Source organism: Leuresthes tenuis, unplaced genomic scaffold (genome assembly GCF_036924035.1).
Source record: "Leuresthes tenuis unplaced genomic scaffold, fLeuTen1.0.hap1 SCAF_3, whole genome shotgun sequence".
Taxonomy (NCBI): Eukaryota; Metazoa; Chordata; class Actinopteri; order Atheriniformes; family Atherinopsidae; genus Leuresthes; species Leuresthes tenuis.
Genome location: NW_027325357.1, coordinates 2,022,541 through 2,037,708, shown reverse-complemented (window position 1 = coordinate 2,037,708; position 15,168 = coordinate 2,022,541). Strand labels below are relative to the sequence as shown.

At 49.1% G+C, this 15,168-nt stretch overlaps 2 protein-coding genes across 3 annotated transcripts; one reads left to right on the top strand and one right to left on the bottom strand.

The window, feature by feature from the left end:
• Positions 1-4,735, bottom strand: LOC140304059 (MKRN2 opposite strand protein-like). The gene is made up of 4 exons (XM_072383068.1): positions 4,233-4,735; positions 4,068-4,117; positions 936-1,104; positions 1-855 (listed from the first exon to the last, which is right to left on the bottom strand). The coding sequence occupies exons 1-4, from the start codon at positions 4,433-4,435 to the stop codon at positions 633-635; spliced, it is 645 nt and encodes a 214-aa protein (XP_072239169.1). The 5' UTR covers positions 4,436-4,735; the 3' UTR covers positions 1-632.
• Positions 4,736-6,743: 2,008 nt separating this feature from the next.
• On the top strand, positions 6,744-15,168 carry mkrn2 (makorin, ring finger protein, 2). Of its 2 annotated transcripts, XR_011915161.1 has the most exons (11): positions 6,744-6,853; positions 8,800-8,928; positions 10,300-10,406; positions 11,415-11,546; positions 11,631-11,806; positions 11,885-11,950; positions 12,017-12,165; positions 14,176-14,286; positions 14,371-14,515; positions 14,596-14,879; positions 15,057-15,168. XR_011915161.1 is itself a non-coding variant. In XM_072381388.1 (10 exons), exons 1-10 carry the CDS (start codon positions 6,828-6,830, stop codon positions 14,761-14,763), a joined length of 1,209 nt encoding a protein of 402 aa, XP_072237489.1. In that variant the 5' UTR covers positions 6,744-6,827; the 3' UTR covers positions 14,764-14,917. The 2 variants fall into 2 exon arrangements, 1 of the variants encoding a protein (XP_072237489.1); XM_072381388.1 differs by lacking the exon at positions 15,057-15,168 and having other exon boundaries at positions 14,596-14,917.

Below are 15,168 nucleotides of genomic sequence, written 5' to 3'. Positions count from 1 at the left end.
TCCAGGTAAAAACACACCTTTAATGGAGGACTGTAATCTGAACATCATCGGTTCGATGGAGATGGCGTTCAACACGCCACACAAAGCACATCCTTCTCTTATTCATGTCCCAACTCTAACAGCTGACCTCCATTATTTTCCCCACACTCTGAACAGAACCCTGATCATAGCACTCAGGTCCGGTCCCGGTGGATGAGCCGGTCCATGATGTCGCGCAGCCTGTTGGTCAGAGTCTCAGGGAAGATCTTTTAGAGAAGAAATAGAAGCAGAAGAAGACCACCAAACCTCTTATAATCAGTTCCGGTGTGTTTCAGTCTCCTCTGACGGGAAATATAATCTCTCTGAAACGTCTTCATTCGGGATATGAACGTATCAGTCACAGGATGGTGGGTTCTGCCCGTCTAAACGGTGCCACATTCTGGAAAATAACCCTATATTTATTTAAAATAGTTTAAACTTTTTAATAGGTTATTGGAAAAGTCTTCAGAGCAGATTCACATCATGGAAAATGTTTTCATGCTGCTCGAGTTAAAGAGTTCAGAAAAGGCTGCAGATAACAGACACATTGTGAAATATAATACTATCTGTAAAAAATCAGGTGCGTTAGATCAGTTTCCATGGTAACGGACTGGTCAATCGGTGGCGTGTGCGTCCTGCGGTCTCTCCACCAGGTAATACTGGTGTCTCTGGATGTGCCGGTACAGCCGGGTGTACTTGGACACCCTCCTCATCTTCGGCAGGATGAAGCAGCGGGTGAAGTCGTCCCTGCTCAGCGGGGCGCGGCCCTCCGCTGCCAGCACGCCGTTCAGGAAGTGCAGGCAGAAGCTGAAGCAGTTGTGGTCGTCCTCGTGGAAGCTGAGATACAGACAGACAGGCGGTGGTTGGACGGGCTGTCAGGTGACACAGGTGACACAGGTGAGGCGGGTGGGAGTTACCTGTGCCAGGCCGGGTCCCACGTGGGTCCGTTAGAGAAGCGCTCCAGGTACTGATCCCACTGAGCCAGCAGGTGGAACATGTCGGGTCGGACCAGAGGGATGCTGACGCAGCGCTCCCAGCCGCTCTGATCTCTGCGCACGCCGTCCCGGGTGTAGTTGTACACCACACCTGTACACAGGTGTGCTGATCAGAAACAAACTGCGGAGTCTGAAGTCTACATGGTGAAACATCACATGACTGAACTGTCTCCCTGTGAGGTGATTATCAGATCAATCACATGTTTTATTGATCACAAACAGCAGCTCTAACAAACCTTTAAAAGTTTCACCTGAACAGGTGATGTTTCCTTTCTTTTTTAACATCCAACCTGCCAGGTGATGATGAGGGTCCTGCTCTTTAACTTTAACCCGACAGATTTCAGCTTCTACATGTAAATGTTGTAAAGGGTTCCGGACTGGGACCCATTCGGTTCTCTCTGAACATGCGTCCTCTGTCATCAGGAACGTGGCATACGTTTCCATGGTGATCCTGTGACCCAAAGAGCTTTACAGAGCAACACAACATTTAAAAAAAGCAAAGCTGTTTCCTGAAGATATTACTCTGAGGAAGCATGCAAAGGAAGAACAGAACTGGTCCAAGTCCAGAACCCTGTGGAACACCAGAACTGACTCTAAGTGTGGAGGACACAAACACAAGCAGAAATCCGTCAGATCAACCTCAAAGATTCACTTTCAAACCGTAAAGTTACTCAAATGGTACTTTGTCCTCCGGTTCTACTGGATTTGTCTTTAACTCACATATTGAATAAATATCCGAACGGTTTCCTTTTATTTACATAATGTTACCAACAACAGAAGCATCCATTCACAGAATGATGCTGATAAACAGCTCCATGCATTTATCTCATTTTAGTTTGGTGTCCAAATAAATCCTCTGAAAATGTTTCAGTTGATCCAAAAAGCTTCAGGCAGCGTTCTGACCGGTTCCCTCAGGAGGGATCACTTTTCTTCAGTTCTGGCCTCCTTACATCAGCTCCCTGTGAACTGCTCCTGACCAGATGTACAGCTCTGAAAGGCTTTGCTCCATCTGACATTAGAGCTATTTTAGTTCCCTGCAGCCCAACACGAACTCTTCGCTCTGCGACTGCAGGCTTAGTCGTGGTTCTGAGGCGTTTAATCCTTTCAGCTCTGAGGTTTTTCTGAAGGAAAAGGCTGCAGCTTGAAAATGGTCAGAGATAAAGGGAAACTGTAAATGGGAAAAACACTGAGTGTGATCCAAAGATCATGAAGGTGGTAAATTTAATCACCTAATTTGCACGTAGTGACATCACTGATGACATCACTGCGTGATAGATTCCACCACTTGTAGTGAAGGTTGGATTTTGAAAACATTTCAACATGGTTTTCTTTTCTTTTTTCCTCTTACAAGGAGACACGTTCTGGCCTTTTTCCTGATGTCTTTATGTTTCTGTATTTATCAGACGCTTCTATCCAAAGCGACTTACAAATGAAGATATAACAGCTTTATAAAAAGCTAACAATAAACTCCATAGAAGGAACCCAGGAGTCCGACTCTGTCAGAGGGGACAGAGTAGAGATAGGGTGCAGGCATAGAAGGAAGTGCAGAAAGATAAAGTGCAGAGATAGAGGGGGGAGGGAAGTACAAGGTAAGTGCTGGGATAGGAGATGCTCTCTGAAGAGCTGGGTTTTCAGGAGCTTCTTGAAGATAGACAGGGACGACCCTGTTCTGGTAGCGCTCGGTAGGTCATTCCACCATCGTGGGACGACACATGAACAGAGTTTGGATTGTCTTAGGCGTGGTGTAGGAGCTGCTAGACGACAATCCTGGGACCAACGGAGGGACCCAGTTGGGACAGAAGCCTTTGCAAGAGCATTCAAGTAGATGGAGCCGTTCCATTAAGCTCTTTGTAGCTAACATCAGGGACTTGGATCTGATGCTAAGGGCAGCCAGAGGAGCTCAATGAACAGAGGGGGGACGTGTTCTTTTAGGCTGATCCAAGACCAGACGCACCGCTGCGTTCTGGACCATCTGCAGAGGTTTCACAGGCTGGAGACCAGTTAGGAAACCAGTTAGGAGACAAGTTAGGAGACCAGTTAGGAAACCAGTTAGGAGACCAGTTAGGAAACCAGTTAGGAAACCAGTTAGGAAACCAGTTAGGAGACCAGTTAGGAGAGCGTTGCAGTAGTTAAGGTGGGAGATGACCATGGCCTGCAGCAGGAGCTGGGGGGCATGTTGGGTCAGGTATGGTCTGATCTTTCTTATGTTTAGTAATGCAAAGCGGCACGAAGGAGCAGCCGAGGTAACGGGATCTTTGAAGGTTAGTTGGTCATCAATCATGACACCCAAGTTTCCAGCAACCTTTGATGGAGCGAGAGATAGGGAATGTGAATGTTTGCCGCTTGTTTGGTCAAATTACCAGAGAGACACAGTACAGCAGCTCCTGCTCAGCCCCGTTTACAGCTCTGTTCTACACTCTCTCTCACTCTGTGACACAGTTTTGGGCGCTTAAGGGGTCAATTCTCTCCTTTAATTCTGAACTCCATGCTGATGCTGTCCGGGCCAGATTCAGTAACATAGTTACCTGAACAGGTCAGCAAACTCACCGGCACTGTGGCCCGTTTGGGTTCTGACTTTATCAGTGGTGAACCCGTCTCATTGGTCATTCAAACAGAGGTGGATCAGCGCCTCGTTAACGAACAGGTCAAGCTGACACCTGAGAAAAGTTTAATCCACAGCAGCTTAAAAAGCTTTTTATTGATGGGTCAGAAAGGTTCTGCTACGGGTTTCTCTCCTGCTTGAAATGAGCAGCACACGGTTCTTCTTCTGTCATTTTGTGTCTGAATGCAGTTTCTCTGCAGGAGGGTCTAAACAGGAGGTTCTGTGCTCCTTTAGCAGCACCGTTTACGACTGCTTTGTCTTCTTCTGCTGCTCCAGGATTGACACCACACTGACTTTGTCCCACCCAGTGGTACCGTTGGTGTTTCTTTCAGTTCTGTTGATATCTGGAGTTGGATTTCTGAACATTTTCCTACAGAAATCCCCTTTAAAGGTCTTACAGAAGCAGACGGGTCCAGTCAGAACCTGTGATGTGGTACTCAGGTGGGTCTTACCTGCAGTGCTGGAGATGCCGGTGTGGAGGTCCGACGTTCCATCAAAGTCCCTGTGGAGCAGACAAGACGCAGTTAGGCCGGGTGGGACCCACTCTGGACTGGTTCTGCTGACACTCGGTCCTGGGGACAGATTCTGATGGTGTGTGTGCACCTGCGTGGCCTCACCTGTCCAGGTTGTCGTGTGCAGGTGCGACCAGCAGGCAGCAGGAGCTCTTGTGCCCGTTGGTGAGGGGGGAGGGCAGGCTGACCGGTGCCTCCTGCAGCCTGCTCCCCCCCAGCTGCTCCCCACAGCTCGGACACTCCTCTGGGACCCAGAGGCAGAAGATCTCCTTCTGACAGTGACTCAGACGGATCACGCTCTGCTCCATCGCCTCCACTCTTCTTCTTCTGTCTGTTTCACTTCTTTTCTTCCTCCTTTTGTCCGTCGTCTGTTTCTCTTCTTTTCTTCCTCCTCCTCTCCCGGTTGCCTGGTCACAGCCTATCAGGTGACAGCATCGCCGCCGGCTCTGGCCTATCAGGTGTCACCCTGTCAGACAGAGGGTCATGTGATCGACTCACCTATGGCTGCTTCAGGTGACCTTTGGACTGTGTGGGCAGCGTTGTCCGGGCAACCACCTCCAACCTGCTGAGCTGGTTGAGGAAGTGAGTGCCATTGTGTTTCTGAGCATGTGCAGAACACCTGCAGGTAACTCTGTGAACACCTGAGTCCCTCCCACAGGAAAGGCCAGCTGCGCTGTGACTGGCTGAGCAGACGGCCGCAGGTCGTCTCACCTGTCAGACTGAGATGCGATCGGTCAGCTCAGGTGTGTCCGTCTGAGCGCCACCTTTAATATGAGACGCATTGACAGGTAAGGTTCTGACTGCCAGGTGTCACATGATCCAGCTGTGACAGTCCTGCTGACCACCGGAACCAGACTGGTCTGAAAACAGGCTGACTGACCTCTGAGCAGAACCCAGAGGAGGTCCAGTTGGACCCGGCGCTGTTGAGGTCGTGTCTGTGTTCAGCTGCTTTCAATAAAACAACAAACTTCCTGTTTTTGACATCCAAACAGAACATTTCAGTAGTAAAGACGTGTATCACCACCTGTCGGCTGCCGTGGCTGAAGGCGTTAGATAGACACCTGGTGGCGTTTTAAATAAATCAGATACTGTGGAAAAGGAGACAAATTGTGGCCCAATTGGCTATCGGTACGTCTGTCTATTTACTTTTGAAATATTCTGTTTTCAAGTAATAAACACGATCTGCAGAGGAAGTTTGTCCGTTTAGATTTAGTTACGTTTCACTGGACTAATCCCCTCCTATTTGTCCACAGACTTTACACGGAAACAGTCTGATCATAGCCTCCGGTCCCTGGATTTCATCACATTTCCCCTCAGTCCGTACTGAACTTGGCAAAAAGGCGTTCTCCAATGCTGCGTTCAGGTGCCAACAGAAACTGAAGCTGTCCAGTTTTATTTCACTTCAAATGACTCGTAGGAAGGCTGGTGAGACAGTCAGTGGGGGTTCCTTTTTTCTTTCATTTTATTATTATTAATTATCATATGCTCCTGTTTTGTTTTTGTCTCTTTGTTTATTTTTATTCAAATAATCTTCTAGCCTGTGGGAATAATCTCTGAAATCAAGTGTCCCTGTCAGTGGGTGACAGAGAGTTATAATTTTGCATGTTAGCTGCTGCTGAAGGACTTTAACTTATATCTAAAGTTAATGGATGGAGTCCACGGTTTCCACAGCATACATTTTTTGCCACTAACTCTGGAGTCTTCTCTTATCGCACCATCATGACGTTAATTTTTGTAATTTCCAGTGAAATGTTGCCACACAAAAACATGACAGTACAGAACTGTGCCAAAGCCTGGACCCCATTTCTTTATAAAAATCTAGGAAAACAGATAATAGTTGCAGCGACTTATTCAAACATGTTCAAACACAGTTGTACAAACTCTCCATTTTCCCCTTATATTCTATATTTCCATCAAAGCAGCTTTAAAGTGAATATCTGGTCTGAGCTCCTTTATTCTCCAACACAGCCTGAACCCTCTGAGACGAGCTTTCTGTCATTTCTTTAAGGAGTCTTCAGGAATAGTTCTCCAGGCTTCTTGAAGGACATCCCAAAGCTCTTCTTTGGATGTGGGCTGCCTTTTGTTCCGTTCTCTGTCAGATGATCCCACACTGCTTCAATAATGTTGGCTGGAAACAGAAAGAAATCAGGGCTGGATCAGGACTCCGGGTCAGATGTCTGGGTCAGGAGTCCGGGTCAGGTGTCCGAGTCAGGACACTGGATCAGGACTCAGGATCAGGTCTCCAAGTCAGGACTCCGGGTCAGGACTCTGGATCAGGACTGATCCACAGGAGATGACAATGTGACCTAATAAGAAGCAGGAATTATGCGAAGAAATGACAAGTTAAAGTAAAGAAGAAGACTGAAGACACGTCGAGTTGAAACCCATCAGGAAATAAATACAGTTCCTGTTTGAACTAAAACTAAATTTTACATGAAAGAGACTGAAACATTTCAGACTGAAACTCGTTTGACCCACAAACACTAAACACACACATCCATACGTAAGAAATCAAAGTCGTAGCTCCAGGAGTCACAGGTTCAGCCCGTCTCTGTGAACAGTTCAGCCTCCAACAAGAAGGCGGCGCTGTGGAGCCTTCCTGCGGAACCTTCCTGCCGCTTCTTTTGTCGGAGCTGTTAGAAGGAGACACCGAGGAAACAAGTTCTGAGCGGCGGTTCAGTCTGAAGGTCTGCGAGGAAGATGAGCACCAAACAGGTGACCTGCAGGTGAGTGTTCGGCTCCGTCTGTCCTCATCTCCCCTCGCTGTCCGTCTGCCTCGCGCACCGTTTCTGACCCAGCTCACTGCGCACGCGTTAGGCGAGTGCTAATGTTTTTAGCCGTTAGCTTAGCAGTTTCAACCGAGTCAGACTGATCTGGTTCAACTGCTGCGTCAAGAAAGAGGCGGCTGTCGCGGCTCGGGTGAGAGGACCCCTGCCGTCGGATAAGTCCGACGATTGATCGATCAGGCGTTACCATGGAAACAGCATTGCTCGGTACGCGAAGAGGTAGCTCTGGGATGACGTCAGAGGTTTGAGGTTCGAACAGGCTGAAAGTGTTGACTGAAGAGCTGCTCCTCTTCTTCTGAGGACAGTGGTGTTGCCATGGTAACCTGCAGGTAACTGGGAAATCTGGTCTTTCTGCGACTTTACTGAAGTTTGACACTTCAGACTCCCCTGTTGTTGTTTATTAAATTGAAAATAATTAGCCCAAAGTAAATTATGATGTTGCATTAATTTTCCTCTCACCGTCATCGGCTTTCATGATAAACAGTTATTGCTGTTGGCAGGAAGGACCTCCCGTACCTCTCTGTGTTTACAGCAGAGCTGAAGAAGCCTCTGACAGATGGCACGCTGTTGTTTTAACTCTGTACTGTGAAGAGGATTGTCAGTCAGCTCCAGATCAGTGTGCTGATCTTTGAGTTTCAGGCTCTGATGCTGCTTCCCCAACATAAAGCTGTAAAGTAGACTGATAGAAGACATTGGTGCAGACATTGAAGAACCAAAGCTTCCTAAAGAAGCTCAGTCTGTTACGTCCCTTCTTGTTTTCAGCCTCAATGTTGCAACAGTCCAGTCTGTTGTCCAGGTAAACGCTCAGGTATCTTCCCTCATCAACCACCTCCACCTCTTCCCCCAGGATGGAGACACTGTTTGGCTTATTGCTGGTCCTCCTAAAATCCACATTCACCTCTTTTGGGGGTTTTTGTGTTTAAGTTGAGGTGATTGTTCCCATACTATGTCACAGAGGGATCTACCTGTTCCCTGAACTCAGCCTCTTGTCCATCACTGATACAGAGTCATCAGAGTATTTCTGGACATGGCAGGACTCTGAGGTATTCTGGAAGTTTGAGGTGTACAGAGACCTGCTGACCACCTTCTCAGCCAAACAACCTTGTTGTTGCTGTTTGCTGTGAGCTTACATGTGATCAGAGTCTTCAGAGAGCAGTTCTTTCTGGTTGTAACGATGGAGGTAAACAGCTTGGCAGCATCTCTCTGTCAGTTTTCTGGGATATTAGAGAAATAATTTGTGATTATTCTGTCTGTAAATTTGACAGAAACACTGGACATTAGTATGAATTAAAGGGCAGTTGAACTACTTCCTGAGCAGTGATGGAAGTTATACAAAAACAACTGGAAATTATGATTATTCATATCTGCCACAGCCAGTGATTGATTAAAGCTGAAAGGTAACACAGAGGAGCTTGTAAACTGCTCCTGGATCAGCCCCATGTGGAGTCCCACAGGGGTCACTGATCGGTCCTCTGCTGTTTGATCTTTACATGAATGAGGTCTGAAATGTGTTCATTTGTCATTATAACGTGATACAAACTCAGAATAAAAACTTGTTATTTTTAAGAATCTGCTGTTGGCAGGACGATGAAACCTGGTTTCCTGTTAATAAAGTTGGTTTCAATATGAAGAAAACTACTTTTGTGTTTCTGAAAGTTTCAAAGACAGAGATTTCAGAGGAAAAATCTGTAATGCTGAGGTAGAAAACGATCTTGAAAGAACTTCAGGTTGTCATTGGTCATCAATAAACATGATTACAACATATTGACCCCTTTAAAGGAAGCCCACAACAGTCCTGTTTAAAACCAAAAAGGTTGACCAAAGTCAACTTTATTTATCCACCTGAGGAGAGCTGATGATGAAGGGAGGTTTGTGCTGTGTTTCAGGTATTTCCTCCATGGAGTGTGCAGGGAGGGCAGTCGCTGTCTGTTCTCTCATGACCCCGCCAACAGTAAACCCTCCACCATCTGCAAGTTCTACCAGAGAGGAGCGTGTGCCTACGGCGAGCGCTGCAGGTGAGACACTCCGACCCAACAGGTTACAGTCGGACAGGTGCAGGTGACACTCCAACCTGACAGGTTACAGTCGGACAGGTGCAGGTGACACTCCGACCTGACAGGTTACAGTCGGACAGGTGCAGGTGACATTCTGACCTGACAGGTGACACTCTGACCTGACAGGTTACAGTCGGACAGGTGACACTCTAACCTGACAGGTGACACTCTGACCTGACAGGTGACACTCTGACTGTGAAGGTGATACTCTGACCTGACAGGTGACACTCTGACCTGACAGGTGACACTCTGAACTTACAGGTGACACTCTGACTGTGAAGGTGATACTCTGACCTGACAGGTGACACTCTGACCTTACAGGTGACACTCTGACCTGACAGGTGACACTCTGACCTTACAGGTGACACTCTGACCTGACAGGTGACACTCTGAACTTACAGGTGACACTCTGACTGTGAAGGTGACACTCTGACCTTACAGGTGACACTCTGACCTGACAAGTGACACTCTGACCTGACAGGTGACACTCTAACCTGACAGGTGACACTCTGACTGTGAAGGTGACAATCTGAACTTACAGGTGACACTCTTACCTGACAGGTGACACTCTTACATGACAGGTGACACTCTTACCTGACAGGTGACACTCTGACCTGACAGGTGACACTCTGACCTTACAGGTGACACTCTTACCTGACAGGTGACACTCTGACCTGACAGGTGACACTCTGACTGTGAAGGTGACACTCTGACCTGACAGGTGACACTCTGACTGTGAAGGTGACACTCTGACCTGACAGGTGACACTCTGACCTGACAGGTGACACTCTGACCTGACAGGTGACACTCTAACCTGACAGGTGACACTCTGACCTGACAGGTGACACTCTGACCTGACAGGTGACACTCTGAACTTACAGGTGACACTCTGACCTGACAGGTGACACTCTGACATTACAGGTGACACTCTGACATGACAGGTGACACTCTGACCTGACAGGTGACACTCTGACATTACAGGTGACACTCTGACATGACAGGTGACACTCTGACTGTGAAGGTGACACTCTGACCTGACAGGTGACACTCTGACCTGACAGGTGACACTCTGACTGTGAAGGTGACACTCTGACCTGACAGGTGACACTCTGACCTGACAGGTGACACTCTGACCTGACAGGTGACACTCTGAACTTACAGATGAGACTCTAACCTGACAGATGAGACTCTAACCTGACAGGTGACACTCTGACTGTGAAGGTGACACTCTGACCTGGCAGGTGACACTCTAACCTGACAGGTGACCTAAATAAAACATATCACTATGAGCTGTGACATAATTTCCTGGGTGTATGTGATGTGTGTGTACAGGTATGATCACATCAAACCTTCGTCTAGAGGACCTTCAGAGGACCTGGCAGGTGAAGGAAGAGCCATCAGAGGTGAAGCTAAGAGGACACTCGTCCTGAGGGACAGAGGTGATAAACACGGCTGCGTCTTTGAGTGATAATCTACTAGGATAGACTGATACCAGGATAGTTCAGGGAACTCTGTTCGGGTTAAACCGCCTGGATAATGCTGCGCAGTTACATCAGCTGTCACAAAGACACATTATTTGTTCCCGTTTCTTTAGTTTCATCTATGAAAAACAGCAAAGAAAACACAGTTTGACAGACAGAAAATAGGATTTCTGCAGCAACAAGGTGATTCCCAAAGAGCTATTAGCTGAAAACTTGGCATATCTCAGCATGGTGTGCAGTGTGTCCTTAAAACATTTGAGGAAACTGGACAAGTGGAGGACAGAAGAAGAAGTGTCAGGCCTAAAAAACTATCTCCAGCAGATGAACAGGATCTGAAAGTGATGTCCTTAAGAAAGAGGAAAAAATCCAGCTGTGACCTGACAGGACCTGAGAGATGCATCTGGACCTTCAGCTGATCCATCTACTGTTGGCCCAAGCCTCATCAGAAATGGTCTCCATGGAAGGGTGGCTGTCAAGAAGCCGTTCTTAAGGAAGGGAAACAGGGAGAAAAGGCTGAGCTGTGCCAAATGACACAAGAAGTGGACTGAAAATCAGTGGCAACAGGTCTTATGGAGGGATGAATCCTCCCCAGAGCCCGGACCTCAACATTATTGAAGCAGTGTGGGATCATCTGACAGAGAACGGAACAAAAGGCAGCCCACATCCAAAGAAGAGCTTTGGGATGTCCTTCAAGAAGCCTGGAGAACTATTCCTGAAGACTCCTTAAAGAAATGACAGAAAGCTTGTCTCAGAGGGTTCAGGCTGTGTTGGAGAATAAAGGAGCTCAGACCAGATATTCACTTTAAAGCTGCTGAGAACTGATAAAAAACTCTGTTTCTGACTCAGATTCTGTGTTTATACTCATTTTTGACCATGTTTCAGTTTCCTCCTTTTATATAAAACGAATAGAGAAACAAAGGAAAGAGTCTCATCTACAGAAGCTGAAACATCTCTTCTGTCCTGCAGCTCTGGCTGCTGACGGTGCGTTCAGGGTCCCGCCAGACAGTCCAGGGCCGATGGTCCCGGCGGCAGCAGCAGCACCACATACGTATGTTGACGCCATCAGAACCGGGCTGGACGCCTCAGCTCAGGAACAAGGTCAGGCACTAAAAACCTTGCTTGATTGGCTGTTGGCTGTGTGTGATGTCATCAGCGTAAACACATGTCTGCCCTTCTCTGTAGAGCCTCACCCGGTGGGCGGGGCTTACCCAGACATCCCCCTGCTGTGTCCGTACGCCGCAGCCGGACACTGTTACTACGAGGATGGCTGCCCGTATCTCCATGGTGACCTGTGTGACGTGTGCGGGCTGCAGGTGCTCCACCCCCACGACCCCGAACAGAGGAAAGCGCACGAGAAGGTCTGATTGGTTGATTTATGTGATCTGATCACACCTGCTGCTGTGAGCAACACCTAACACAAGTGTGCGTGTGCGTAGATGTGTATGCTGGCGTTTGAGGCCGACATGGAGAAGGCGTTTGCAGCTCAGCTCAGCCAGGATAAGGTGGGTTCTCTCAGTCTCTAAGCTGGTTGTCACGGTGACGCCCCCCTGACTGTGGTTGTCGTTCAGGTGTGCTCCATCTGCATGGAGCTGGTGGTGCAGAAGCAGAACCCCTCGGACCGCAGGTTCGGCATCCTGTCCTCCTGCTGCCACATCTTCTGCCTGGCCTGTATCCGACAGTGGCGCTGCACCAGGAACTTCAGCAACGAGATCATCAAGTGAGTGTCAAATCCACAGAGACCAAGCCAGAACCGGATCTCTGAGGTCTGATGGGGGTCTGATGGGGCTCAGTAAGGTCTGATGGAGGTCTGATGGGGGTCTAATGGAGGTCTAATGGGGGTCTGTAAGGTCTGATGGGGCTCAGTAAGGTCTGATGGAGGTCTGATGGGGGTCTGTAAGGTCTGATGGGGGTCTAATGGAGGTCTGATGGGGGTCTGATGGGGATCTGTAAGGTCTGATGGGGCTCAGTAAGGTCTGATGGAGGTCTGATGGAGGTCTGTAAGGTCGGATGGGGGTCTAATGGAGGTCTGTAAGGTCTGATGGGGGTCTAATGGAGGTCTGTAAGGTCTGATTGGGGTCTAATGGAGGTCTGATGGGGGTCTAATGGAGGTCTGTAAGGTCGGATGGGGGTCTAATGGAGGTCTGTAAGGTCTGATGGGGGTCTAATGGAGGTCTGTAAGGTCTGATGGGGCTCAGTAAGGTCTGATGGAGGTCTGATGGGGGTCTGTAAGGTCTGATGGGGGTCTAATGGAGGTCTGATGGGGGTCTAATGGAGGTCTGTAAGGTCGGATGGGGGTCTAATGGAGGTCTGTAAGGTCTGATGGGGGTCTAATGGAGGTCTGTAAGGTCTAATGGGGGTCTAATGGAGGTCTGTAAGGTCTGATGGGGGTCTAATGGAGGTCTGTAAGGTCTGATGGGGGTCTAATGGAGGTCTGTAAGGTCTGATGGGGGTCTAATGGAGGTCTGTAAGGTCTGATGGGGGTCTGATGGAGGTCTATAAGGTCTGATGGAGGTCTGATGGGGGTCTAATGGAGGTCTAATGGGGGTCTGTAAGGTCTGATGGGGGTCTAATGGAGGTCTGGAAAGTCTGATGGGGGTCTAATGGAGGTCTATAAGGTCTGATGGGGCTCTGTAAGGTCTGGTGGGGGGCTGATGGAGGTCTCATGAGGGTCTGTGAGGTCTGATGGGGGTCTAATGGAGGTCTATAAGGTCTGATGGGGCTCTGTAAGGTCTGGTGGGGGGCTGATGGAGGTCTCATGAGGGTCTGTGAGGTCTGATGGGGGTCTAATGGAGGTCTGTAAGGTCTGATGGGGGTTTAATGGAGGTCTGATGGGGGTCTAATGACGGTCTGTAAGGTCTGATGGAGGTCTGTAAGGTCTGATGGCGGTCTGTAAGGTCTGATGGCGGTCTGTAAGGTCTAATGGCGGTCTGATGGTGGTCTAATGGGGGTCTGATGGTGGTCTAATGGGGGTCTGATGGGGGTCTGATGGTGGTCTAATGGCGGTCTAATGGCGGTCTGATGGTGGTCTAATGGGGGTCTAATGGCGGTCTAATGGCGGTCTGATGGTGGTCTAATGGGGGTCTAATGGCGGTCTAATGGCGGTCTGTAAGGTCTAATGGAGGTCTGATGGTGGTCTAATGGGGGTCTAATGGCGGTCTAATGGCGGTCTAATGGAGGTCTGATGGGGGTCTAATGGCGGTCTGTAAGGTCTGATGGGGGTCTAATGGCGGTCTAATGGCGGTCTGATGGGGGTCTAATGGCGGTCTGTAAGGTCTAATGGCGGTCTGTAAGGTCTGATGGTGGTCTAATGGCGGTCTAATGGCGGTCTGTAAGGTCTGATGGGGGTCTGATGGGGGTCTGATGGCGGTCTGATGGCGGTCTGATGGCGGTCTAATGGCGGTCTAATGGCGGTCTGTAAGGTCTGATGGGGGTCTGATGGCGGTCTGATGGCGGTCTAATGGCGGTCTGATGGCGGTCTAATGGCGGTCTAATGGAGGTCTGTAAGGTCTGATGGTGGTCTAATGGCGGTCTGATGGCGGTCTGATGGCGGTCTGTAAGGTCTAATGGCGGTCTGATGGCGGTCTAATAGCGGTCTGATGGTGGTCTAATGGCGGTCTGATGGGGGTCTGATGGCGGTCTGATGGGGGTCTGATGGCGGTCTAATGGCGGTCTGTAAGGTCTGATGGCGGTCTGATGGCGGTCTAATGGCGGTCTCTCTCTGTGTCAGATCGTGTCCGCAGTGTCGGGTCATCTCAGAGTTCGTCATTCCCTCGGTTTACTGGGTGGAGGACCAGGACGATAAGGACCAACTGATAGAGCTCTTCAAGTCAGGTGTCAGGTGAGCTTCCCGCCAGTTTTCAGCCAATGAGCACGCAGCTGCAGGCGGACCTGGATCAAACTGTTTGCTTCCTTCTCTCTGCAGTAAGAAGGCCTGTAAGTACTTCGATCAGGGTCGCGGCTCGTGTCCATTTGGAGGAAAGTGTTTATATCTTCACGCCTTCCCGGACGGAACCCGAGCAGAACCCGACCGACCACGGAAGCAGCTGAGTTCCGAGGGCAACGTCCGGGTCAGAGCCTGCCGCTAACATCCCCCGGGTGCTGCTGGGATCCGTAGTTTCTGTCCCTGATTTGTGTTTTCTGTCCTCAGTTCATGAACAGCGTGCGTCTGTGGGATTTCATCCAGGAGCGCGAGCAGCGAACGATCCCGCCCCTCCCCGCCCTGGATGATGACATCACAGAGCTGCGGGAGCTCTTCATGCAGATGTCCGGGCCGAGCCGCGAGGAGCCGGAGGCTCCGCCCACTGCAGACCAGTAGAGACCCTCCTGGACGGCGTCCTCTGGGCGGCCATGTTAGCAGAATAAATCATGCGACCTCTGCAGCCGTCTGTGGTGCCTCACGTCCAATGAGATCAAGCTGATATTTAATTTATTGTGTATAAAAGTAAATACAGAATCGGTGTGAAGTCAAACTGGGATGTTGTTGTGAGTTTGTGGTCACAGCTGGGTGGGCGGGGCTTACACACCTGCCAGGACACAGTTAAGGGTTTGTGTCAGACTGCAGAGAAGATCACCTGATTCATGTCTTTCTGTTCGTTAGGATGAGTTTAGTCTTTAATTTAGGAAAATATCGTGTTAACAACGTGAACGGAAGTCTAAAATGCATCTAAATTCATTCAAACCTTCATTTAACCGGGAATAAAAACTCTTTAAAGATTAAAAA